This window comes from Accipiter gentilis, chromosome 29, assembly GCF_929443795.1.
Source record: "Accipiter gentilis chromosome 29, bAccGen1.1, whole genome shotgun sequence".
NCBI lineage: Eukaryota > Metazoa > Chordata > Aves > Accipitriformes > Accipitridae > Astur > Astur gentilis.
The window spans coordinates 14,663,083-14,691,076 of record NC_064908.1 but is presented as its reverse complement, the minus strand read 5'-3'; the positions used below and the strand labels follow the sequence as shown (position 1 = coordinate 14,691,076).

The window sequence follows — 27,994 nt, the reverse complement described above, 5'->3', positions numbered from 1 at the left end:
GCTGCAGCCAGGCTTTCCCCCGACAAACGCAGGGCGGGAGGAGAGAGACCCTGGTTCCCACTGGGGGGGGGGAGGGGAGCCCATCCTGAGGTATTAGCACCCGCCCCGGCCCCCCTGCGGGCCCTCGGCCCCTCCTCGGCGGTCCTGACCACCTCAGGGGGCCGCCCTGAGGAGGACAACGAGCCCCGCTTCCCGGCCGAGACGGCCAGGCCAGGCCAGGCCCCGCCTTCGGGCGCTGCCCGCCCTTCCGGGCCGGCGGGCGCCATGGGTGCCGGCGGGCTGTGGGTGAGGACGGCACACACAGCCCTCAGCGGGGGCTTGGCGCTGGGGCTCTTCCTGCACCGCACAGGTGAAGCGGAGCCGCCGCTCCCCTCGCCTCACACCCGGCCGCGGCGGGGGAGGGAGAGGGAAGGAGGGAGGGGGGGGGTGCTGCCCGCCCCGGGGGAGGGGGCGGCCGAGGGCCGGGCCCGCCCCTGAGGAGAAGCGGCGACGACCGCGGCTAGGGCCGCGCCGGCCCCGCTGCGCCCCGGGGGAAAGGAGGGGTGTTCGCCGCCCTGGCTCGGGTTCTGGGCCCTGCGGGGGCCCCTGAGGTCAGAGGGGGGTTGTGGGGCGCTGGGGAGCCCCTTCCGTTACCAGGTTGTCCCCGTCGCACCCTACGCCCTCTCGCCGCCCGATTTCTCCCCGTTTCCCCCTCCCTGTAGGTGCGGGACCCCTTTGTCAAGGCCAGAGAGAAAAATCCTAAGCGCTTCACAAGGAACTACTGCTCTCTTTTTTGGGGGGTACCTTTCAGATTTGCAAAAGCAAGAGGAGCGCGGGGAGCTGCTGCAGCCACTGATCTTCGTCTTACTGGTTTTGTGCTCTGTCCTGCTGTACTTTAAGGTGTCTCTCATGGATCCGGGTTTTGTTAAGGCTGAAGAGGAAGCAAAGGTATAGCCCTTCAGGAATGGAAGAAAGTGGTGAGGTTGTAAAATCTATAGGCTTGCTTTCTTTTTCTCACTCTGCTAGATAAGAACAATCTGAAAGTTTCTGTTGCACTTGGCATAAAGGAAACATACACAGACCATTGGAGATTAGGCCAGACAGTCCCCGATTCGTATTCTGTAACAGCAATAGGGTTCGCAGACTTCAGGCATGTCTTTTACACCACACTCCTGTTGCAAGTGCACTGTGCCATTTGAGCATAAGTCCTCTCTTGCATCAGAGGCTGCAGTACCCTATGGAATGTATACATGACCTATTTTATGCTAACCACCACCAAGTGGTACAAGTGCAGAAAACCCAATCTGAACAGCAAGCATGGAAGAAAGTGCTCTCTGCAGCTCTATTTATCGAACTGTTATAGATTTGTTGCCCTCTCAGAGGACATGTACACAAACAAGTTACAGTGAAGTAAATGGAATTGCAAAGATCAGTAACTGCGAGACAGCCTACTCCAGGTTCACTGCCTTACTGTTTGTGTAGAACAAAAGCATTATCAATTTTAATCATCCATCATTAATGTAAATCTTGGCTGTGTTATGAATAAGTGGCACTGCTTTTACTGAAAAGACATCATTATTGTCTTTGGAAGTAAAGTCTAACCTTGTTTATTTTTGTCCCAAAACATAGTGTTGGTATTGCTGTGGTATCTTTTCCACAATTATTTCTGCCTCTGTGTAAACGTTGTTTTGATGGTTACAGTAGCCTGTTCTCTCTCTCTGTACTTTAACTGTCTGCAGCTTCTGTAGGAATGTTAAGGCATTATTTTGTTTAACCTTCCTAATAACAGAGATAACCAGCACTGTGTAACTGTTAAGTAAAAGGATCCAGACAGCCCAGTCATGCCAAGACAGCTGCACACAAAACCTCCTTAGTCACTCCCTTTCTCTTTTTTTGTAGGCAGGCAAGAGTGAAGAACAAAGTATGGTGAAAGCCCAAGTTCCAACTCATATTAAGATGCGGCGTTGTGGTTATTGCATGGTGAAGGTAGGCATTCGTAACATGCTAGAAGAGAATGGGATGAGTGATTTGCAAGCTTACATTTTTTGGCAACATCTTTGTTCAGCTGCTGTTGCCAGTGTTTTTCTGCTCTATCATTGCTGCTCACTGCTCAGTGGTTTGGAGGCATGGCAGAGCTGATTAATTCTGTCAAAGGGTCACTCTCCTGCTGAAAAACTCAGAAAAAGTAAATACAACTAGCAAACTGAATTCTGGTACAGTCCTGAATTGAAAAGCGATCCAAACAAATTGTGTAGCTAAAGAGGTAGTAGTGATGGACATTGTCACGTATGCTAGTTTTCCAAGGCTGAAATAAGTCCCTGCTGGCTCACAGAAGCAAGGATCTTCTTTTGCCATGGGAAAATTGTACTCCACATTCTTACTGCCATGTCAGTCAGACCTTACAGTATTGTCAAAAAGGTTATTTTCAAGATATCTTGATAGAGAGTCAGAAAGGCAGTTGAGCATAACATGCAAGAACTGCTGGTAGCTGTGAGCTTTTTTGGAGGTCTAAAAACAACAAAACATTAGCCTGAATTGTAAAAGATAGTATGAAGGAAAAATTAGAGTAATTAAATTAGCTCTTAAAACTGTTTGCCTAAAGCCTAGAAAGGCCTGTTTTCAGAGTGATCCTTATCAGTTTAGTAAAATCAAGCATTATCTCAGCTTCCATAAATTCCTGAAGAATATCTACCAGGAGAAGTAAGCTTATTGCAAGTGGAAAAGCTGGCAAAACATATATACGCTTCAGGGAACAAATCCTAGGAGGCACTACTTTTCTGAGCCAGATCTTTCATCTTCTCTGGTCCTGGTACTTGATCTGCTTTCCTGTGCAAGTGTCTTGTATTCACACAGAAGCAGAGACACTTTCCTCCTCTATGCAGTCCCATGAAAACATCCCATCCCTGCTCACTTTATTTGACAGCAGTGGTCCTAATTTTGCACATCAATACTCTGCTCATGCTTTCCTGAATAGACTGATTGGGTCTATCTCCCTCCTTTGCACACTGGACTTCCTATAAATAGGTAGATAATAAAGAAAATGTATAGATAGAAGTAGTGCGGGAGACTCATTTAATTTGAATCTCACTCATTTATATCTGTATCAGGGGAATCATGATCCCCTTTAGTTGTCTTAGCAATGTTTATGCTGTGCTGTTATGTCAAAATGGAGTGCTTCTGGGACAGTACTGCTGTGGAGGAAGACTATATTGCATGATGTTCTCTTCTACCAAACAGTGAGTTGAACCAGTGGACTGTTACCAGCGTTTGTTTGTTTTTGTTTTGTAGCAACCAATGCGAGCCAAGCACTGCCAGCTGTGCCAACACTGCGTACGGCGTTATGACCATCACTGTCCCTGGATTGAGAACTGTGTAGGAGAGAATAATCACCCCCTCTTCATAGTCTACTTGAGTGTGCAGCTTATAGTTCTGCTGTGGGGAGGTCACGTTGCTTGGTAAGACCTGGAGTCAGCACTTTGACCTCTGAGACTGCTAAAAGTTTTGGTGCTCATAGAGCCCTGTGAAGGGTTTACGTAGAACATAGCAGTGACTGGATTTGCATTGTATCTTCACCCTCTTTTGTGTGCTGGAGATCAGCTCTTCTGAGTTCCCTAATCTGCTGAGGGACAACTTAGCTGTTCAACAGTTGAGCAGAATCTGATGATTTGGGTTTCATTGTTCATCTTTGTCTTAAGCTTAAATTAACAGAATTAACAACAGTACAAAAGCTAACTAATTGTGCTTCAGTTACTGTAATATGATCTTTGTTTACAAATCAAAGTACTGGAGACTCCAGTGGGGCTTCACCTGTACACCTGCTCAGGAGAGGAGTTAACTGAAGAGGATTGTCTCTCAGCTGTCAGGGGAACCAGCATCTTTTAAACTTCTGAGAATCTAAGTCACTACTGGTGCAGTCTCTTAAGAGTTTATAGTATATTAACATTCTGTAGTACATGATTATCAGAAGCTCACTAGTTATGAGTCAAATATGCCATCAAGTTTGCTTGGCTTATGTAACTAGTTCTGAATCTTTAACTGTGAATTTATTTCTCTTTGAATTGAAAGGTCAGGCCTCTACTTTGAACAGTCCTGGGACTGGCTGCAGCACAACATATTCCTCCTCATGTCCTTCCTCCTGATAGTCATATTCACCATTGTTGTCCTGCTGCTGCTTATGTCACACCTCTATCTGATCTCATGCAACACCACCACCTGGGAATTCATGTCACATCATCGCATCTCCTACCTGCGACACTCTGAGCTGGAGAATCCCTTTGACCAAGGGGTAGTCCTCAATTTCTGGAAATTCTTCTGTTCATGCCACCTCACTACATGGGAGAAAATCTACTTTCACAGGAACGATGAGCCTGTCTAGTCACAGTAGTACCTACCTGGTAGAGTGCCAACACATCTGCAGGTTGCTGGGTAAAGCTTTGCTGATGCAATTGCTGCTGTTCCCTTGCACGGAACTTTAGTACATCATGAACTATGCAACCTGTTCATCCTGCAGATTACATTTCAAGGATAGTCAGGGTTATTTTTGTATACAAATAACACTGTTAAAAAGGGGAGACACTGGTTCTGGGAAGGCCAGCAGAGCTGATTTCTGGAGTGAGCAAAGGTATCTAAATTTACTTCCTTTTGTTAACTGCATCCACATGTCTCCAGAAGAGATGCAAAAGTAGTGTGAGCATTCGTGTTCGCTTCTCTTTCCCAAAGTTTCCCCTCTCCTTTTGCTGCAAGGGAGCAGCAGCTATTAGAGACAATACCAGCCAGAATCAATATAATTCCTGTGGCCTTTCTTCAACATAGTTCTCACTGTGAGAACCACAGTGCCTTTTGTCAGCAGTGTTGGACATGTAATAGAAATATTTGAGTAAATATTTGGACAGTCAAAAGCAAATTTCATTTTGACCACATGCCTCAACTTAATGCTTTTCACAAAGATTTGAGGCTTAATAACGTGCATGAGAAATGGCTGTAAAGCACCAAATTCAGCTTATAATTAGCCTGTACTTTGTGATGCCCTGACCAGCTTCCTCACAGTTTTTTCTTCAAGTTGATGGTGCTGTTAACAATTCACAGACTATTTTGAATCAAGTCAGCAAAGAATAACACCATCCACTCTTCTTTGGACAGAAAAGTAATAACTTGCCTACTGAATTATTTCTGCAGGTAATTTCATGCTCAGGCCTATACTGTAGCTTGTGGGGTGGGTACTTCTTGCCTAGCTCAAGTAACACCGCTGGTAATACTACTACCTCAAGATACTAGTAAAATTTGAATAAAATAATATGAAGTTTCAATGCAAGAGGAAAGATTCTAGGTTCTGTTTGTTTCATTGAGATGAGGGGATGCTGACAGCTTTCTAGGACAGCAGCAAGCCTACTTGTTTTCCATTGTAATAAAAGGTCATACTTCAAGTTTCCATGAGGAACTAAAAGGAAGTTTGGGGTGACCAATTTTAGCTTTAAAGACAGAAAAGGCTCTGGTGTGAATTTTAGTCTTCACCCTTTTCTGTTTAAAAAACCCAAAAACACAGCACTACAACAAAACCTTAGTTAAAATTATTTTGTGCTTTAATTGCCTTGGCTCAGGAAATAACACCAGCTCAAGAGCACATCTGGCAAGCTGGTAAGATGCACTCAGAGTTTAAAGTTGACAAGCACTCAGGAAAGGACAGTATAGCCACTAATACAGCACGATAGTCCAAAAGCAGCTTAAAAACAGCAGAAGGATCCCTTTTTTGACCAACTCCAGAGTTTGTAATCTGTGTCCAGTCTGGTTTGTTCAGGGTAGAAACTCTTATCAGAGGGATATTGGAACACTAAGAATTATTTTCATAACAATGGTATACTATCCAGAAAGGATTCTGCAGTTTGTTTGTGTTAGTGTGGTGCCCGCTAAAGTATGGCTTATCTGCCACATAACAATTTCTGGTTCTTCAGGTATTAGTCAAATAAAAATTTGTCGGCAGGTACTACAGCTCAAAACATAGTTTTGCTCTGGTAATTCTTTTTAAAATGCACTGGGATGGTAATTTACAGTCTTTTTTACTCTACTATAAACTATAAATTTAAAGATTAAGTATGACTTTTTTGGTTCTTTATGCCTCTCTCTTTGAACCCAAGTTCTACATTTCACCTGTGCTAGCAATCCACTGTGCTACTTACTTAAGGTCAAGGCCTCTGTAAAGTCACAAAATGCACTGTAGGGGCCAACAGCAAGCCAACCATAACTATTCAAACAAGAGTGAGGAAAATGTGTATCCTGCTTTAAATAGACCATTACACTGCAAGGCAGAGCAGGAGGTTGAAAGGATATTTGTATGTGGGAATTTTCAGAAGCAGTTATACTTGGCTCTGAAAATAGGAAATTTAGGTTCAGTGTGAATTATTTCTGTCTTGCACAAACATAGCTCTTACCTTTCTGAGTTGTGAAGCGCTTAGGCCAGCCTTGATTTAATAATAATGACTCACTAGCTGCAGCCAAACCTTATCTCCAGATATAGCAGAGCTGTGTTAGTTCAACTTCTGTCTACCTCTGTTGATGACAAACTGAAAGAGTAATAGCTGTGCATCCCTATTTGTTGTCAATGTGATTCTTCATTTCTAGATATCCTTCCTTTTTTTGCCCAACAAGCTAACACTATGAATTTAAGAGAAGAAAACGTATTTTATCAAGTATAATTACAAGATATGTTACCAGGCAAATGAAATCACCTTTAACTTATTGATTTTCCAATATTAATACTGTCATTATTTAGCTATCCCAAAAAGATACAAGATACACACATTGATAAAATCTGTGGAGAAACAACTTGACTGCAGTCAGTTGTACGTGACAGCTGATGACACCATGCAATATGTACATAGACAACTTGAGTGAAAAGGAAGGAAGGAAGAAAATATTACTATTGACATTTACAGTGAAAAATTAAATCCTGCATGTTGAGCAGAATATGGTTAGCCCTGATCTGAAACATTCAGCTAACACAAAGGAGATGAAAAGCAGAAATTTCATTATAAGGAAAGGTATCTTTATTAAAAAAAAAAAAAAAAGCGCATATGCAAAGCTGTGGCTTTTTTATATCATTAAAAATAATAGCTAGGATTTAGCATCCTCAAAGAAGTAGAAAGAGACTCCTTTTCCTTAACATAGATCACTTGGATCATTATCAAACCCGACCGTCCTTGTCTTGGTTGTGTTAAAATCCATTCCTTCTCTGGCATACACACGGTTATGAGTGGGAATGGGCATAAAATCATTACAAAGAGGGAACGCTGCATATCTTTTCTGGAAAATAGGTGAGAAGTGGCCATTCCCCGTGCTACTATGCAACTTTAAAAAGCTGTGCTACTTAGGTTTTTTGCAAAGAGTAACCTGGGTTGCAGAGATTTGATTTCATTAAGTCCAGCTTAAATTCCAAATTGCCATCTATATTCAATGGCAGCAGAAGATACATCCAGTCAAATGTTAATTACTCCTTAAAGATAATTGACATCTAGTATCCCTCCAACAAACAAGGCTGAAAAAAACCACAGTAGGTTAACTCAGCTTGCAGAACACTCTCATCCTGGGGTCATCGGCACTACCAGTTCTGTGAATTCTGTTGACTTTTCCATTGTCCATGCCAAGTCCTCTCTACCCTCCCTCAAAGTGGTAACAATCTGTTCATGTTTCTTATAGCACAGGAATCAAACATCTAAAAGGTGTCTGGAGACAAAGTCAAAGTCCTTGAAGACAGTCTGCTCCTTACGGGTTAGGAGAGCAACCTCCTCTGGAGGAGTAAGGATTGGCTTTTGTGATGTAAACTCTTCATCAAAGTTGCTGGTGTCAGTCGGATCTCTTAAAGTGGGTACAAAAGGGGGCTTCAGAGTCCTGGCAAACAAGGCATCCCAATCAATTTCCTGTAAAAGAAGATAGTGAACAGGCCAGATTGACATTAAGATTATTTATGAAATATCAAGGTAAGAGGGAGGATTGCAGCCTTCCTTCCAGACCATTTGCCACAAGTCTTATTCAAAAAAGGCCCAAACCAAACAGCATAGTTGGTGCAGGCCAGGTAGTACAGAGATTCCATACAGTCTAAGGCTGTTCTTCAGAACACCAAGAAACAGTTACAGCTCAAACTATATTTAGGAAGGACAAAACTAAAGGGCAGCTGTGACCTGGTATATCTGTGGACTTCCCAGCAATTTCTGCTGACATCCAAGTTCTTTTCTTGCTCCAGTGCAAAGCCAGCCAGGGGGCTATAAGGCTAATAACTTCCGGCAGATAGGTAATGACTAGGAGGAATGGTAACACCTTTGCCTGGAACAGACGTATACCCTTGACCCAAAGCAAATGTGTCTTTAACCTCAGTTTCTCTTAGGATTCATGTATATCCCGCAAATACAGGTGCCAAATAGACTGACTGGCAATCACTGTCATCACTAGACAGCATCTGTGACTGCTGCAGTTTGATTTAAAAAGGGGTGTTTGTTGATGGCTCAAAAGGTAGGTACATTTGTATGTAGAAGCAGCACAATCAGAAATAACAAACTGGCTCTGGAAGCTTACAGATGCTACAAAACACACTTGGGGGATGTAATTTCAAACATGAATTGAAACACATATTCCTGAATAGAGCAATGAGGTGCAACAGAAGTTACCACTAAGATGTCACTGATAACTAACGAAAATATGCCTCAATACCAACAGAAAGCAAGTCACTCTCAGCTCAAACACAAGAGATGAGGGGGAAGGATAAAGTGAGTTCCTACCTTAAAAAAGGCCTGGATTTTAATCTCTTCTGCATCTTTTTCCCCAGCTCCCAGTCTACGCTCTGGACATTTCCGAAGAAGCTGCAGGAAATATCAGTTAAAAATTACAAGGATGGACAGAAATAATGTTCCAGACAGAAAGCCAAAAGAGAGGAGATGGACTGACTGCTCAGTATCTTCTCATTTTCACTTTGCAGCAAGGCCATAATCTGCTAGTGACAGCTCAGACCTAGTTCCTTGTAAACAACTTGCCAACATCAATAAGATACCTGCTATAAACTGCATGAAGCATCCCATCTTAAGTGTGCACCTGTGACTACTGGGTCACATTCAAAAACTGAATCAAGCCATCTCTACTGAATGACTCTGACTCTCCAGCCCTTGAATCAACACTCCTTCATTTCAGAGTTAGCAGCAACAGCAAGAAGCCTGCTTAGTCATCCTTAGACAGAAGAATAGCATTTATGTAAAGAGAAGAAAATGAAAAATATGTGTAAATTTTAAATGTTTCCTTAGTCTGTGTAGGCAGCTCCAGATTACACATGCAAATGCTATCCAGTCCTAATAGAGTCCCTCTGCATCCACTTACACAGTAAATGCAAATTCCTCAGGCTCCCAGAGACCCATCAAACCCTTTACCTTACGGATTATAGAAAGTGCCTCAGACGAAAGGAATCTTGGATACCGGACTTCATCATTGACAATACTGTCAAAGACTTCTTCCTCATCATCTCCAGGGAATGGTGACTGCAATTGTGACATTTTATTATTTAATCCATAGAGCACCCATTCTTCACTGGTAAATAGGGATGAGAATAGCAGGGAGTTGTATGGATTAATTAGTGTTTGGCAAGTTACTATGAATGAGAAGAATGTAATTTAAATACTAATAAATAGTTGGCTACATTCAGCAAAATTTTATCTCAGGTGGTCAAGTACTACTCGCCCCAAGACTGCTAAACAAGATCCTCTTAGAGAAAGGTGGCCTTACCTCACCAACAAGCATCTCATAAATGAGAACACCCAATCCCCACCAGTCTACTGCTCGAGTGTATGAGATGTCCGTCAGGACTTCTGGAGCCAGAAATTCAGGGGTGCCACAGAAGGTGTTTGTGCGGTCTCCAAAACCTATTCCTGTAGGAAAGGAAAACTTTTGTAAAATCCAGCACACATTACTAAATGGATCACATGCAGCCTCACCTTCTGAAAGCCATGGTTTATCACTTGATAATCTAATGCTGTTAACTGGTTCTCATCAGTGCTTGTAAATGCCAATAAGGAAGTATGAAACCTGAGACTCCCTAACAACTCCAAATAAGAAATATACAGACAATGCTTAAATAAACAGCAAAACCAAGGAAACCTTCTGCAGATTCCATGGCTCATTTACTCAAGTACGCATTTTGTAGTATCCTATATTCTGGCTCCTTTGAACAAGCAAGCATATTGCAAGGTCCTTTGTAAGTTTTCTGAAGTACTCTTTCCAAGTTCATCATGGCCAGACAGATGAAGTTTTTTGTTTGTTTTGTTATATATTGTTTGGTTTGTTAGGGGTTTTTTTGTTTGTTTTGGTGGGTTTTATTTTTAAGATGGGGATGAATACAAGTTACACACAACCACCTCAGTACCTGTATTTGTGAACACATTACTAAAGCCCAGATCCTAAACCGGTTCTGATGATTCAATTTCAGCTTCACCAAAGTCACTCACCTTCTTTACACAATCCAAAATCTGCAATCTTCACAAATCCTTCAGCATCTAAAAGGAGATTATCCAATTTCAGGTCCCTGCAGGCAAAAGAGAGGAAAGAAAATGGTGGATGAAGTCTGAGGATTGCCATCCAACCTCTTTTTTTTGCAAGAGGCAGAAGCTAGATATTAACAAGGAGAATAAAATCTAAATTGAGTAGTCTACACTTAGTTTAAATAATGTATTATTTGGAAGATTTCCCTTAATTTATTGATATTTTCCTCTTAATGAAAGGCTCAACAAAGCAGCCTGGAGTTGGGTGCGGCTTAGTCATCTGGAAAAGAGCATCCCACAACAAATTACTTGACTATCAGTAAAAAAGAAAGCAGTGACTTACAAGTGCCCCCCAGAACGTATTGACATGTCACAGAGGATTAATCACCTGCAACATGTCAGATGAATAGCTTCTAGATGACTTTCTTTACTGTAAGCACGATGAACATGCTGATAGCAGCAGGCGATGGGGAAAATAAAGACAGACAGAAAGATTAGAAACACCAGCAAGATAGCGAGCTCCAGACATATAGCTACAGGAAAACTAAACTTCTAAGTTGCTGAACCATCTTATACTTGATTCTTTGCCGCATTACCTATAAACAATTTTCTTCTCATGCAAGAACTGGAGCCCCAAGACTACACAGGCTGTATAAAACCTAAAAAAGAGAAATAGTTATAGGAAATATATATGAGAATCAAGTTAAAAATTTATAGTGCCTGTAAACTAGACTAATTCTAACTCACTGTGCCATATGCTCTGGAAAGACATCTTCATGTATGCGCATCATAAGATCACCACCCGGAGTATATTCCATCACAAAACAAGCATGATGAGGTGTCTGGAAACATGCAAACATGTTCACAAGGAATGGATGATCAGAAGAATTGACCACTTCAAATATTCGCTTCTCACAGTTCAAGCTGCCAGGATTGAAAGAATGAAAATGTCAACGTTAAAACTTGGCAGAAAAGCCTGTTTTGAGAAAGACAAAATGTGAAGATTTTCTTCATTCTAAGTTAGAGAAATAGAAAGTGAGGGCTAATACAATATTTATCTTATATACTTCCAAACCTTGAGTTTTAGAGTGTACTTCAGGTGTTATTCCACCAGAAGCTAGAAAGCAGCACTGTTATAAGTTTCCTTATTCCTGATTTACTTACACAAGCCTTAAGGTCACATTTAACCTTAACAGCACCATGACCAGTACACATCATACCTACTAACATTTGATTACAGGTGTGTTTATGTAGCCTCTGGCAACAGTACCATCAACAAAACTCACCTATCAATTTCATCTCTCCTAATAATATCTTTTTTCTTCAAGGCTTTGATAGCATACAGCTTCCCAGTTGCCTTGTATTGGGCCAGCAGTACCTGAAAGACAACAGAAAAGCTGTACTTCAAACAAATCTGTTACTTCCTTATTGGATTACTTTGACTCTCATTGACACAAACTATTTCCATCCACTCCAAACAGTCCATTCTCAAAACCAAGCTCAAAATAACTCCAAAAATGGAGTACTTTTTTCCTGCTCCTTGTGCTGCAGCAGTCCAGAAGGACATCAATGTAAGTTACATTCTTTTCACAAACAGTAGTGTCACAGCTGGCCCAGTGCTTTATAAGCACCTCAGAGCTCTCATAGCAAGCAACTATGCACACAGTTTTTGGGAATGGAGCTATTCCACTAGTGATCACCATGATAATGAAAGGAATGGTAATGGTGTGCTTTATGAAATGACTTAGCGCTCCCAGGATGGTTTTCTCCAGGCTTTTGAAGCCAGAAATCTTAAGGAGTTTTGACTGTTAACCCCAGTTATCAGCTGCTTGTGTGGTTGGACTAGGTTTGTTTTGTATATCTCCATTGCAACAAATCTCTTCTGCACTGCAATGTTTCTATTCAGACTCTGAGGCAGAGGCCCATCTTCACAACCACAGTCCTACTGCCTTCCTGCACGAAGTGTACACTTCTATACTACCTTCCCAAAGTGGCCACGTCCCAACATAGCAATGCAGTGAAAATCCTCAAGCTGAACTGTCCTTTTCCTGCAGAAAAACAAAGAAGAATTGCTGAGACAATACCCAAAAGATGCATAAACAGATAGCAAAGGAGTGTGTATTTGTGTTAGGGGAAGAAGCTCTGTATAGCAAAAGGGAAAGCAAACAGCTGTGTCGACCACTCCTTGCCTAAACTGAAATCCTGAAAATTTAGGCTTGCTGCTGCTGTTCTGCCACTGAAGAGAGGAGTAGGTAACCATACAGTGAGGAAACTGCTCCCAGTGGCAGCAGTCTGACTTCCATCTGTACTGCCAACAGGAGCAACAATTATGACTCTCCAAGGCTTGCTCTCTCTGTTACTTCCCATAATAGGATTAGTTCCCCTCCACCCCCATCCTTGGGGTTGTAAAATTCAATTTTGCCTACATTCCTTTCAGCAGGCTCAACAGCAATTGTGTTAATCAGACATGAACATGTATATCAAGTGCTAGTAGAACAAGGGCATAATGAGAAGTTCTTAAACAAGAATTGGAAGTGAAACGCAGGGAGACAACAGACATAAGATGTTGCTGGAAAAAAAGTAGCTGAATAAAGAGATGCTATAGAATGTTATGTCAGCCACAAGGTGTTACCAAGGAAACTCAGGCTGCAGAATTGCTTGGAATGAATTTAAAAACAAAACAAAACAAAACAAAAAAACAACAACCCACATCCTAAATGCTTTAGTCCAGGATAATCTTTAAAAGGCAGCAGATACTCCATATTCCTCCACTAAGTGAAAAGAAGGGCTAAGTACCTACCGATGAAGGACTTAACTCCCTCCTCAGCCTTCTTGGAGAGAAGGCAGGCAGGTGCCTGACTACATGGATTTGAAGATGAGACCCCTTGAAAGTCATGATGAAATTATGTAAATAATTCTATGATCTGAACCGCAAGATCAGCTTAGATTTTGCTATTTGTGATTTTTTCGGTCAGTATTTGTTCAACAATGGTAAATTTTTTTTACTTTTCCTGTTTCTTGTATATTTACTGCTGTGTATCCTTGTTACATACAAATTGTGTGTATATATAACTGCCATAGACTATAAACAACTTACTGTTTTATGCCACCCTATGTAATGAAAGACAGTGTATCTTGCATATCAATAGAAACAGAAGAGTGTGAGGGATGCCAAGAGTGTTTCTGAAATGTATTACTTAGAATGCAGACATGTCTAAATATGCTACACCATAAAACTTCAAACACAAGGAAGCACCTGAAGACAGTTAAGTGACTTTACCCTCTATTAAAGTCATCTATTACACTGTAGTGTACTGTCTATCAACAGACTAAGTATTGGTGTTAGCAAGCAGATAAGGCGCAGCAGACATTCGGACAAGCAAAGTTCAGAGCAGACTTTTCATGGTATTGTCTACACTCAGCACTAAGAGTCTGCTGCTGAGAAACCAAAACATATTTTGAGCAGAATTTTAGACTGCATGGTCAAAAATTTCAGCCCAGTGCCTCTTTAATCTGTGACCCAAGACAGCCCATGCTGTCCATCGTTACCTTGGAGATGCTGGGACTGGAAATTCTGTTACAGCAGAGCTGCAAGACTTCTCCTCAACATGCAGCCTCTTCAGACACTAGGAACAGAAAGAAAATTACAGTGTGTCATCCTCTGGAATCACCAAGTCAGACCTGAACACCCACATTCAAATTTTCTCTTCTGTCATGATCCAGCATAACCACAGACTAGTTTTTGCAGTTGGTCATTGCCTCTGCTTGGAGGAAAGCAGCATGAAAACAGATTGTCTATGGTCACACAAAAAACTATTCCCATGTACAGTATTTTTTTTTTTAGAGAGTCAAACCCTTTAAAATAAACACTTTTTTAAAGTCTAGGATAAAACATTTCCTTTCTAGAAAAAAAGGCATCTTGTGTCACAATATGCAAAGAATGCAGTTTTCTCTGTCACTAAAGCCAAATGAGAAAGGGTAAGATGTAGTATAACACAGGTTATTAACCATTATACTACTCAAAACAATTTTCCTGCTCCTTTCTGTGAGAAAAGTAGAGGTCTTCTTGGTTTTGCCCAGTTTCTTTAATGACAAAGAACTTCATCTCGTGCTAAAAGCCTACTGAAACTCCTTCCCTGCTTTCTCTGTGCAGCCATCTGTTCTGTACTCTTGCCCTGAACTCTAAATGCTGACCTACCTCCCATTTGGCTTCTCTAACAGAAGCAACTTATAATTTAGAAAAAAAAAAAAAGGGGGGGGGGAGGAGGAAAGAAAAAAAGGGGGAAGGGGGGAGAAGGAAGGGGGGGAAGGGGGGAGAGGGAAGGGGGGGAAGGGGGGAGAGGGAAGGGGGGGAAGGGGGGAGAGGGAAGGGGGGGAAGGGGGGAGAGGGAAGGGGGGGAGAAGGAAGGGGGGGAAGGGGGGGGGAGAGAAGAAAAAAAGGAGGGGGGGTGGAGGGAAGGAAAAAAGGAGGGGGGGTGGAGGGAAGCAAAAAAGGAGGGGGGGTGGAGGGGAGAAATAAAAAAGCAGTGCAACACTTCCGTGAAGACTCCATGCCAAAATAGCTCACTGGATTCTGAATCCCTGGAGATCGGCCAGCTAATGAGGAGGTGCCTACCTAAAGTATAGTTATTTCTCCAGTAATAAACAAATAAGAAGAACCGGGCCTTGAAAGAATACCAACCAACAAAGAAAAGCCTCCCTATTAGCCCAGATGATTACCGGAGAATCTGCAAGTGATGGTGTTGATTCTTTGGAGCTGGCCATCAGAAAAAGGCGTGGAGGCTTGGGTGGTGCTTCATCAGCAAATGTAAGCTTAGCAGCAGGAAAGTCACTGTATTTGTAAGACAAAATTGAAGGACATTGCCTTAGGGCAGAACATTGTACATAGACACCTTTATATCACCTTTGCTATGTTAGTTCAGTCCAATACACTGGACAACAGGACTCCCTGATTCACACCACAAGTCTGTGAAGTATCAACAAGACATATGCCCTCCTAAATGAATGAAAAGAAAATAAGCTATTAAGTTGGTGATGGTTAGACTCACGTTTCAACACTAACTCTCTGATGTTATAAAATTAATGAAACATAGGTGTGTAGAAATAAGTCACTATGATCAAGAATTTCAAGGAATTCTTGATTTTAATAGCAACACACTAATTGACTTGATTTTTTTTTTCTGTTCCAGGTCTTGTGAATCAGTCAGAATAGTCTCTTAGAGAATGACTAATTCCCTAAAAATTAATTCCAACAATGTTTAAAAATTTGGGGGGGGCGGGGGGTGTGTGGAATTATCTTCTATAGCATATTTAAAAGCTGAGCTATGTACCTTCTGAGTGCTGCATTATGCTAGTGGTTGGGGTACATGTAACTTCATGAGAGAAGAGTGCATTTTTACCACAACAATTACATTGTGACCTTGCATAGAGTTCAGTTACTATACCGGTGAAGACATTTAATGAGTAGAATTTTCTTTCCTTCACAGCGCAGAAACAGTACATCTTTCTGTGTATATAAAATAACTTTTGACAATCTGCTTTGGGTTTTTTTTTTCTCTTTGTATCACAGTGCTTACTTATCACCACTTTTATGCCCACAGATCTTACTGCAGAGGAGAAAAAAGCTGCTGAAGTTTCCCTGGCTCTGGAACATACTGCTTGTTAGGACAGCAATTCTGGAAATCAGTCCAACTGCTAACAATAAATCAGAGCTAGCCACAGCGTATTGAACACCCCACTAAAACCACATTGTTTCAGGCAGCACTGGCTTTTCTTAAAATCCTCAATTAAGTTCCACAGATATATTTTTACAGTATCTTCCTCCACCCTAGTAAGGTGCAACAGAATTTTAAGACCTATCCTACACCCATTCCAGAATGTCATCCAGCAACACTCAGAACTTGACTTACCTACTCAATTTGGACACTGAATCAACATGACTTTGCGGGGAAACCGGAGAGAAGTCTGTGTGAATGGGATCATGAAGTGGGGGACTCAGAGTGCTCATGGAACTACATGGAGGAAGGAAACTCATCATCAGGCGACCCCAAGCAGCAACATTTATGTTCATTTGAGGAGCTCGGAGAAACTCCTTCCCTGGAGGAGTTAGAGTCAAAACACCAGTGAGATTACAATGCACAAATTACAATGTCATGTACTGTTAAATTAACATTTTCACCCAAACACCAGTGGGTTACTCAGAAAGATAGCCCACCCTAGGAAGAATGGGCTTTTTTTCAGGTAAGAAAGTTTAATAGTGACGACGATGAAACAGATCCACTATTTCACCTAAGTTCAGCTCCATGTAATATAATATCAGGTAGAAGTTGCATAAAACGTTAAAAATTGTTTTTAAGTCAGGTTTTCTTCTATTTCAATACTGCCTTTTAATCATGCAGCCTGTTAACAGAAAGTTTATGAAAATGTCTTAAAAAGAGTAAAACATTTGGGATGTTTTCATTATTTTTACTACTTCCTGAAGAACGTAAATATAAAATCTCATTTATCCCCACTGCCAGGAGTTCTCAGTATGTAAAGTCTTACCTTATTCAGTTCACAAGAAAGAATTTGCAGACAAAAAAGAAAGTATGCAAGTTATTCCAGTCCCTCAACTATTAATCTGAGATGCCAGCTCTAAAGACTTGACAATCAGTAGCCTGTTCATGCTATAGTCTTCTACAACTCAGAGTTTTCCAGAAAACCTTCCAATATCTGTTCATCAGTAAGAGCATTGCTAGTTAAATTAGTACAGCTTGAGTCCTGAATCTTGCTAAGAAGTCTGTTAAGTAACTAGTAATTATATCTTCCTAACGATGTTAATTGTGAATAGAAACACTGCAACAATATCACATTACACACCATGCTGCAGCTAGGCAGCCTGCACTTTTTGTGACTGAACAAATTTTCACATTCTAATACAGCCCACCTATTTACACACAGTAATTACCAAGCATTTTAACGTCTCACAAATTTAATGGGATAGGAGTGCACACCAGCCTGCTTGTGCAAACTCCTGCCCTCACCTACATACCCTAGATAGTAAGTTCTTTAGCAGCTTACCTTTCTGTTTGGGGAAAATGCGTTTCTGTCGCTGCAGTTTTGGCTTTCTCTCAATAACAGGATTACAGAACATCACCTGTCAGAGAAGCAAAGGGGATTTGTCAGGATTCTTCATTTACACTGTGAACACGGAACTTTCATGGATTCCTGCTCTCTCATCAAATTCTCCATTCGTATCTATTTGGTAAGGTGGGAGTCACTCCCATAGACTCCAGACTGAGTTACTCTAGCTTCACCCTCTAAATATCTGTTATTTCAACTGTGGTTTTAGATGTTGAAATTTTCTGCTACCTGAAATGCAGGTAGCATTTAATGCAGAATTAAGACCAATTCATATCCCAAACAAAATTAATCTAATTTGTAAAGCCATGCTTAAAGAACACAGCCATTTGTAGGGTAAAAAAGGTTTGTGGCACAGAAGTAAAACCAAAAAAACCCAAAAACAACCCCCACAAAACAAAACCACAAAAAACCAAGAAGGCAGGGAGAGGAGACAAATTTTGGTATGCGAGGTCAACATCCTACTTTTGGAAAGATAACCATAGGAACTTTCATCACAACACAAAGGAGAAAGTACTACGGCTTTTAAGGGATTATCTGGATGATCTCTTCACTGATGGTACTTCAAACTATTATTAGCCTCAGAAAGATGATAAAATAAGCATACCCAGAGGGAATTTGGATCTCTGATTCTACAGTCTCTGTGATTCAATTTTGACCATTAAGCCATATGTTTAATTAAAGTGTCACTGATGACTCATAATGAAAGCAAAAACGAACGGATTTCACAGCACACACACATATAATTACAGTGGAGCAGCTGAAGAGTCACTCCAGGCTATGGCATGCGTACATCTATTATATCATGTTGTTCCTTATTCTTATATGTGATACTGTTGCAAAAGGATTTCAGGTGTCATTCTACCCTTCTAGACTATTGCTCCTTCCATTCCTTGTATCCTGGGTTGAACAACTGCTTTCAGGGCAGGCACCCTAAATACACAGAGTTCTCTGAAAAAGAAACAAAGCGTACATTTATACCTCTGCAAAAAGCATTCCTTGGGGTTCGAGTGAGAGGCACATCCCATGACGTTCATTATCAAGGAAATCATCCAAGCGTAAAAACTTCACTGCACATAGTTCTCTCCAGTCTCTCCAATAAATTGCAATTTCTAGCTCACGAGACTGGTGGGATGGGTGAGTGGTGGGGGAATTTAAAAAAAAAAAAAAAAAAAAAAAAAAAGCAGAAAAGTTACATACTGCCCCATGCTCTGGAAATGGCACACACACACTGTTGTAAAAAAAAATCAGTAAACTGAACAGTATGCATAAGAAACTTCTTTAATCCTTCTGTTCTATGCTTTCTCTGATGTTTTCAGATCTTCTTAGCTAGACACCCTCTTGGAAATGGCTGTCTTGGCTCCCCATTTCAGAAATCCCTGCGAGAGCCACTTTGCTGGTAAGATGAAATAAAACTGCTCGGATAAGGAGAGAAGGACAACAGATGCTGTTCAGGCTGAATCTCTACCAGAGATGCACTGCCTTCAGGGGAAGGCTAAGATAACTGGCACATAAAAGGACATGGGGACAGCAGCAATACACAGTTGAATGAAGTGGAATGGCAGCTAAACAAGCAAATCAGGTAAGGTGAAATGGAAAAACAAATACAACGCAGGCAATCTGTGGCAGACTTACCCGGTCCAGCTCAATGACAAAGCTCTGGTCCCATGCCTGGTTATTAACTGGTCCCCAGTTTGTTTGGCCAACAACTTTATTGTCCACTTTGAGCACAGCAAGGACCTCATCTGGACAATGAAGAAAACATGGATTATAATCTTTTACCAAAGTAAATCTCTCACGCTGAAGGTGAATATCCCAATCAAATGTAATTTCCAGGAGAGTACTAGGAAGACCAGGTATAATGCAATTCATCTTAGTTTTGCAGAAACCAGGTTTCTTATAATTACACTCATACCAGGCTAACCTAGTACTGTGATGAAAAGCTCCCAGGCTCCCATACGCCACTCACAATTCAACAGGGAACCCCATACTCACTACATGGCTCTTCATTCCGCAGGTACTTCCCTGCAACACTACGGCCATGAATACCGAGGCCAACTCGTGTTCGGGAAAGGGACCTCAAATCACTTGGGCTGCCACAGATAGGAGAAGAACTTGTCATTCGGGAACGTCCTGGAACATTTTCCAATAGATCCTGACACCCCATCAGTCTCACTTCCAATGTTCCTGAGGAATTTTAGGAGAGTAAAGAATATTATTATGTAAAAGGTAAAGTGATTCCAGTCAGCCTGTCCTTACAGGAGTCCAAGAATTTCTCAGGTTCATGATTTCTGGGTTAATAGCTCAAATCTACCCCAGGTTAATAGACTGCAAATCCATATGATCAGAAAGCTCTGGCTGGCCTACAAAGACATAAGTCCAGTTTCTAGAAAATCAAATGTCCATATAACAATAGGCATTACAACAAGGAGAAGAAATGCAACTCATTTTTCCCTCCGTCCTCCTCACAACAACATGCCATGCAGGATTTATGTACCTGTAAGGGCTGTAGGTTTGATAACTGAAGTGGGTTGGATGCTGCCATGCTGAGCTCCCAGGGAGGAAGTATTTACGAGTTCCTGCTTGATGAGTGCTCTTTTCGGGTGATCAGGAGAAAGCTCACTAAGCTGACGTTCCAAGGACAAGCGCAGCAGGTCAATCTTCTGAGAGGACTCTTGCAAACGACCCTGAGCCTAGCAATATGAAGTAGAACAGAAAGCAGGCAGAAATTTTCAATGTACAGCCTCAGTCCAGGTAGTATTAATCCTTTGTGAACTACTAGAGCAAGCTTCAAAAAAAGACCAGGTAACATCTTACTAATAAAAGAACAAGATGAATTATTTTCCCATAGATCCTGACCACCCCATCAGTGTCACTCCCAATGTTCCTTAGAAATCTCACCAAAGCAAGGAATGTTATCCCTAGAAGGGAAAGTGATCCCAATCAGGCTGTCCTCACAGAGAGACAGGAACTTCCCAAATTAATAACTCTTGGTTAACTCTACTCATCCATGCGAAATCACTAATGTTGAGGCATGAAACCACTCTCTCAAGAAGGCCTGAACAAGTGCCTACCTCAGCCAAAAACTTGCGATCTTGTACCCGACTTCCTCCTAGGATCTTCAGCACATTTTTTGCCCCCTCAGCTACAGCAGCTTCAATGCGCAGGTGATGTCTCAGCTCCTCAATACGCAGTTCCAAAGCACTGATGGTGGTCCCCATTCTCACTGGCCATTTGGGAGATAAAATATGGTGAGGATGAAAATTGACTGAGTATTGTGGATCTTGGGGCTTTGGCTGCATCTATTCTGGGTTGTATCAGTTACTTAAAACACCTTACCTGCTGGATCCACTGTATCTTCCATCCCTCCTGCTGACTGAGATACTTTCACAATGTGCATGCGGATTATTTCAATCTTTGTCTTGCTGTCCTGAAGCATCTGCTGAGCTGTAGCCAGCAGCTTCCGCTCCTGCCAAAAAGAAAGCATACGCAGAGAGAGAACCATGCTCATTAAAAATGGATTATGATGATGTGTTCACATATGAGGATGAGGTGGTACCTGCAAGGTGGGTCATAAATGATTCTGAAATGGCATACATAAGCAGTTATGTAAAGGAGACACTGCTGAGGATGAAGGACTTCGAGATCACTATCTCCATTTGCAGAGGGAAAGGACAGGTCAAGGACATGTCCAGTTAATACCAAGCGTTGCAGTCACTGAGACTTGTGGTTCACTGGTTAACCGTGCTTACAGAGTTTTGCAAGCAGAGGTTTTGCAAAATTGAAAATATCACAACCCTCTACGCTGCTGCTCTTACTGAATTAAACTTCATAATAAGCTTGGATTTTTTTTTTTTAATTATCCCTTGACTTTTAAATACAATTATGCCAAACTCAAAAAGTAGGATGAATATGAAACCAGTAAACCTCTGAAAATTTTTCTCACATAAAGAGATACCACGTGCTGTGCTCTATCCTAAACAACCTAATGATATCAAAACATCACACCAACACAGTGTACAATACCAATGCTTTTTTAATATTCTTTCCTCAAGTCAGTAACTGAAAGTACCTCTTATACCACCGTTACTACCTTCCCAGGCTTGGAACAGTTTTTCTGGAGATAGCACTTCTACCATGACACTTCCTGTGAGATACTTCTCTCTGGCTCAAATCTGCCTCTAATCTAGAGTCACTATGAGCATTGAGGTTAGATGCATTAACACCTCTATGTTGGCATTCAGCCAGCTAAGTTAAGCATCTAGACCAAAAAAGTAATGTAGAGTCTGTAGCTGGTAGGGGGAGGTAGGTCTTTGCAAAGGGCCAATCATCTGTTCGAAAACGATAACACAAGCTACTCTCTAGGTACCTAGCACTTTCCATTGAGACTACAGAAGGATTTACACGGCTAAGTTAAAACAACATGATTCCCATCTCTATCATTAATACTACTAAGCAATGTTCAAGACCAGAAGTACAATCAGCACCTGCTATTTAAGAACTGCCAAAAGGATCAAAATTGCCAGACTATGCCTGTCTGTCTGGTCTAATAACTCCCCTCTCACAGTGATCACCACCAGATGCTTCAGAAAAGGCACAGACAACCACATCACAGGTCATAGTGGAATAAACTATACTTTCAGAAAAGCATTTTCCTAACATCCAGTAATTACAGATTGGATTAAGTTCTTGGCAAATGAAACATGCGCCATCCAGTTCCTTTTTGATTCCTGCTAAATTCTTGAAATCTGTAACATGTTGCAGTAAGTCTAATGCTCAATCGCAGTATTGGTTGTCCTGTGCTTTGGTTGACATTCTGTCACTATGCTGAGAACCAAAATGCAGAACTAGGATTCAGTCAAGCAAGCTTCGCAAATCAATTTCTTTTACACACTAATTATCAGAGAGAGTTCTTGTGTATGGACTTTAAATAAAAATTTTGATCTGGAAATCCATGTTCCCAAATGGTTGCTTATTCCCGCTTACCTTGGATGTTGAATACATTTGGATCATGTTCTCAGCTCCTTGTTTCACTTTCATTTCAACATGCAACTGCTTTTTCAGAGCTTCAACCTTTCTTGTCATGGGGTCCGGGTTTCTTTCCCAGAGACAAAGATCTGGAGATACAGATCCATCTGCACAAACAATATAATCAATACTATTAGTCATCTTTTCTCGTGTCATTTCACTGGGTTATAGATGGGTGACTCTATAAAAGAAGGTCAGGCTATAAAATAAGGTACAAAAAGGTCTTGTCTACAAAATGGACTGCAAAACACTATTTCAAATGAAACTCAAGCTCATATCTGTAAATATTTCTTAGTTTATCAATTATCCAATTTTATACTGATTCATCCTGTAAGTTGTTTGGATGTTCAACTGCCCAGAAACTCTATTGAAATCTCAATTCCACCTACAGCCTACTCCTGAATATTGCCCATGCTCAGCACTCTCAGCTGGTCTTCTCCTTACATTGATCTCTCATATCGTCTCCGTTCACCTTTATTGCCCCATTCTCAGCTTTTTACTGCACAGATCATTTAATCAGCTAAATACCAACAGAAGAAACTCCCACTACTTGTGAGCCCTCAACAGAAAAATATATCAATTCAATATATATAAATATTGAAGCACTATAACAGAATTTTCCTGCCAATCATGACCCAAGACCTACCTATCTTACTCTTCTCTTTGTCTGTTATTACAATCCTTGCATTAAGCTCCTGAAGTTCCCAATGCAGTTGCTCCAGTTTTCGGTTGGAAGATTTCAGCACATGCTCTATATGAACAAGATTCTTTCTGTCTGTCGTTGCTTTGCGCAGGTTTTCTGCTCCCTCTTTAATCTTCAGTTCTTTCTGTATAGCACGGCGAAGTAGTTCCTTCTCACACTCCAGTTTTTGCTGGAAGCTTGGATCCATTAAGTTCACACCATTGCCCAGCTGCAAGAGACAGCTGCCCTGCAATCAAGCAGCATTGGGCAAGAGAATTTCAGATATAACACAGTTCAACCATTTTTATGATATAGCAATACCCTCATAAGATTTCACTCCTTCATTTCATTTAGAAACTGGTTCACGCAAATTCTGAAGCCAACCTTTTCACCAAATTTTCAAGACCAGACTTACATTTAAATTGCAGAGGACAGAACACAACTTTGATCTTAACATGCCTTAATTTGGTTTTAAACCATAATGGAGAAAAACCTTCATCTTACTTGTCTCCTTGTTATTAATGTCTACACACATCTTTGTTAACCAAGCCCAGCCAATATTTGCCCTTGTTCTGATCAACATTAACTTTTACTAGTATGATGTAGTAGATACGGATTTTTATCTGAATATGTCTTGATGCCGACTGTTCAAAGACACATCCCAACTAACCTGTTAGTGCTTTTTAGGAATGTCACAAGCATGCATTAACTCTCAGCTGTTACCCCTGAAGAAGAAAAATGTAAAACCTACAGCTATTTCTACAAATGAGGAGGCAAAAGAGTAAGCTCAAATTTCTGCCGTATCTGAAAAGGGAACCAGACTGTTGTCTCAGTCTCTATTCTGTTTATGATTTAGAGGCAGTAAGGCCACTTTAAAACATTGATTCTTTTGAGTTGCATTAGTAGCATTTGAGCTTGTTCTGGGCTTTGTTTTACATAATTTTCAATACTACTTGTTCTAGTGATATATGCCTCATTAACAGCTCTGGACAGAGATGCTCTCTTTACAGACTCTGGACATACACAGTATAGGCGGCAGCAGCACAGGTATCTCACTGACCAAGTAAGGACTGAACTCAGACAGGAGCTGTGAAAGCTTTATCCATGAGGATGCTACCTAACACCGTAGCAAACAGATTCAAGCAAGGGGTTATGCTTTTCTCTTCAACAGGAAGAGTACCTTTAAGGCATTCAGAGCAATTAATGTATTAATAACCTAACGTTAATGACTCATCATACTCCCTGCTTAAATGCAAAAGAAACGGTTGCACAGTCAAGCTCCACTACACTAACCGATTTAATGTCACACAGCATGTCAGTGACTAAAGACAGAACTCAGGAATCCCAACTTGCTTTCACACTCTTTAATCAGTTGACCACATTTCCAACAATAAACCACACTGGTTTTGTGTTACTTGTGTACATTACTGCACTTTAAGAGTGTGCTCTGCATCCAAAGTCTATGCCGCTCACACAGAAACAATTATTTAATCATATTAGTATATTTTGTTATGCACTTCAAAGACCCAACCAAACATCCTTGATCAGTTTTTGCTACCATTTCAGTCTAATAGCAAAATCATTAAAGAAGAAGGAAAAAAAAATCTATTTTAAAGTTGGCCTAAAACCAAGTTGGGTCTGCAACAGATATGCAATAGCCAAAATAGGAGTTGTTCAGATTGGTAACAAAACAAAAAGGTTCAGATTAACATCCTGATTCCAGGAAGTTCTCGCCCAATTAGTAAAGCCAGGAACTAAGCCAGAGCTTTGGAAAATGTCCAAAGTTTTGTGAGGAAGAACTTGAATCATGGAGTTCCTGAGTCACAGGCAACCTTTACCAGCTGTAAGTTGGAAAATCAGAAAGCTCTTTATCCAGTCTGTAGCAAATGACTAAAAGGAGGTCACTGGTTGCAATTTTCGTTCAAATAATTAGAAGAAGCATACAGATTTATCTTCTATCCAAACTATGCAAATGGGCATAAGCAATCCACCCCCTGGATCTGCTCACAGCAATGGAATGAGTAGTGGTGCAAGAGTAATGCCGACAATGGGTACTAAATACAGATACCTGGCTATTGATTCAGAGAACAGGTACAGCCTTGGCAGCTCTCAGGTCAATTTTCCTCCACATCACTCTCTGCCAAAAGCTAGTCTGAATACCAGTTAAAGCACCATGCTCATTTTCTAAGTGTATTTAGAATGTGAGCATGGTATGTTTTACCAGATCCTTCTTCCCCTCTATGGATCAGAGTGCCATAACATTAACATTGTTTGCACCAGGAAGACAGAATATTCTATTATTGAGGAGGATGGGAAAGCTGAATTTGCATTTGGGTTGATCTGTTTTGCATTCTCACTCAGGAATTTTGGTGGGGTGTCAAGATAATGCCACAGCCCATGCTACAGCTGTTCTTGGGTTCCCAGGGAAGGTCAGTCCTTCAGGGTATGTCTCCAATGCAATCCTGAAACACGTTTACGGCTTGCAGAGAAATGCCCAAGCTAGCTTAAATTAGCTTGCTTTTGGTACTTGTAGCAGGGCTGCCAGAACTCACCCAGGGCTTCCGCTAGACTCATGTTATACCAAAGCGTCTAGACTTCTTCCTAACTAGCAAAAATTTCAGCAGTATCAAAGCTGCACTTAGTCCTTTGGATTGCAGCCCAGGAAGATCCCATCCCCTCAGTTGTTACGCCCAGCCTGGCAATGAGCTTCACCTGAACAAAGCCCAGAGCAGACCTGGCCCTTACAGTTTCACCACTGACACAGAAATTGAGTTACAATTCAATTTAATGAGCTAGCGATCCCCCCTACAGACCACACGCATTCACCAGGACATTTTAAATCACATCTTTCACGGCAACTTCATGCCATAGGGATGAGGCCTGCGTCAGACAGACTCACGCTAACCCCATTCACCCTTTATGAGAAAAAGCCACTGCAAGGTTTGGAAAAAGGCAATTGCAACCCTGTCTGGAGCCAGTCGCCTTTCTAACTCCGAGTTACACAAGGGCTGGCAAGGGTGGAAAGCAGCGAGCCCAGCAGGCACCGAGACAGGGAGAGCCCGGTCGGGCAGCAGCAAGCACTCTGCGCCGGTCTCTCCATCCCTTCTTTCCCAGATTGGGCTTGAAACGCCTCAAGGAAAGAGGGCAGGGCACCTCTCCCACCCCGGGGAGCTTATTCCAGAAACGAATGTTTTTCCCAGCACGGAGGCTGGCTGCCCTCCCCCGGCTCCCGTGTGCCAGCCCCAGCTGCCGCCTCGCCTCCCACACCCCCTCGATGCCGAGAGGGGATTTCCCCCGTGGGCAACAACTTGGCCCGAAGCCCATTGCCGTGAGGCGAAGAAAGACGTTTTTAGGGGCTCCCACCCGCTTCGCACAGCCTCTCCCACCTCTCCGGGGCGCGTCCACCGCGAGAGGCGGAGGACACAGCGGGAAGCCCCGCTCCCCTCACTGCCGCCCCCCTCGCCGGGACGGGGTCTTCCGGCGGAGCAGGGAGCTGCGGTTTCCCGGAGGGAAGACAGAGGGAACCCCCAAAGAGCGGAGGGGGCCGCCCAGGAGCGGGGAGCCCGCTCGCCTGAGGCGAGGTGAGGCGCGCCCCGCCCCGCCCCGCCCCGCCCGCCATGCTGGTGCCCCTCCGAGCCCTCAGCGCGGCGCTCACCTGCGGGGTCCCCGCCGCCATTGCTCCGCGCTGCACCGCCAGCAACCGGCACTTTTTCAAACTTCAGCCTTCCCGGGAAGCGACGTGCCGCCGCCAGCGCCCTCTCGCGGGGTGCGGGCCCGGGAGAGCTGCCGGCGGGCGGCCCTGAGGGAGCGGGGAGCCTCCCCTTCCCCACACGCCCCCCGGCCCTGCCCCGCGGGGTCCTCGGCCCGCCGCCGTTCCCGCCCCTGTCAGTCAGGAGGTCGTCCCGCTGCCTTCGCCCGCCCTGAGGGGAAACGGGCAGCCGAGACCTGGCGGCAAGGTCCCGCAGCGCGCCCGGGATGGCGGCGGGAAGGAGAGAGGCGCGACAGGCCGGACGCTGAGGAGACTGAGGTACCTCCCGCTTCCCAGCGTGGACATCACCCTCCGCGTCGGGCTGCTGGGGAAGGAGAGACTTTTGGGGGTCACTGTCCTTTGTAGGCACAGAAATTGTGGGTTCGTGCCAGAGGGACGGTACGGGGACATACGCGGTGACAGATCTCCTTAACTCGGGCCCCGCTCGGTTTCTGACACCTCCTCTGGGAGCTGGGCATTGTGAGAGAAAATCCCTGCGGCTGGGCCCAGTTTGCTGAGTCGATCAAGTGGTTTCCAATTTTAGTTCTCCAGATTGACTCATAACTGGTGTTTGTTTGTAGGAGAACAAGCAAACTGCAACTCTCCTTTAGATAGGATGCTTCCCTCGAAAGGTCTCCAGTGCTGGTTTTTGACTAACTTTTTCTCTGCAGAACTGCTCCTCTGCATGTAGGGTCTGGGGTTCAGCTGAATATTTGGGTGAAAAAATAACCCAAATGCATTGGCAAGGCTGGCAGTAATTCCCCAGCTATCATGAGTGAAAAAACACCATGCTGCTGTACTGGCATCGTGTCATGCAGAACTGATAGGCAGTATGTCATAGGCCCAGTGTTTAAAACAAGTGAAAAAGATACTTACTGCTTTCAGGTGGTAAAGACCACCACTTGTAAGATCCCCCCCGTAGCAGTATTA

General features: G+C 42.6%; 2 protein-coding genes across 3 annotated transcripts; one reads left to right on the top strand and one right to left on the bottom strand.

Annotated features, from left to right (window-relative positions):
- The first annotated feature begins 244 nt into the window (after positions 1-244).
- ZDHHC12 (zinc finger DHHC-type palmitoyltransferase 12) lies at positions 245-8,889 on the top strand. 2 transcript variants are annotated; one of them, XR_007509974.1, is made up of 6 exons: positions 245-349; positions 791-927; positions 1,879-1,965; positions 3,268-3,434; positions 4,045-5,154; positions 8,792-8,889. XR_007509974.1 is itself a non-coding variant. In XM_049832532.1 (5 exons), the coding sequence occupies exons 1-5, from the start codon at positions 265-267 to the stop codon at positions 4,352-4,354; spliced, it is 786 nt and encodes a 261-aa protein (XP_049688489.1). In that variant the 5' UTR covers positions 245-264; the 3' UTR covers positions 4,355-6,048. The 2 variants fall into 2 exon arrangements, 1 of the variants encoding a protein (XP_049688489.1); XM_049832532.1 differs by lacking the exon at positions 8,792-8,889 and having other exon boundaries at positions 4,045-6,048.
- PKN3 (protein kinase N3) lies at positions 6,134-27,045 on the bottom strand. The gene is made up of 22 exons (XM_049832531.1): positions 26,972-27,045; positions 23,281-23,563; positions 22,593-22,741; positions 20,946-21,075; positions 20,681-20,832; positions 20,104-20,299; positions 19,602-19,793; positions 19,242-19,351; positions 18,588-18,731; positions 17,547-17,622; positions 16,397-16,583; positions 15,207-15,318; positions 14,037-14,113; positions 12,469-12,535; positions 11,774-11,865; positions 11,235-11,411; positions 11,084-11,146; positions 10,455-10,531; positions 9,736-9,878; positions 9,384-9,491; positions 8,745-8,825; positions 6,134-7,889 (listed from the first exon to the last, which is right to left on the bottom strand). Exons 1-22 carry the CDS (start codon positions 26,990-26,992, stop codon positions 7,677-7,679), a joined length of 2,850 nt encoding a protein of 949 aa, XP_049688488.1. The 5' UTR covers positions 26,993-27,045; the 3' UTR covers positions 6,134-7,676.
- Between the last annotated feature and the right edge of the window lie 949 nt (positions 27,046-27,994).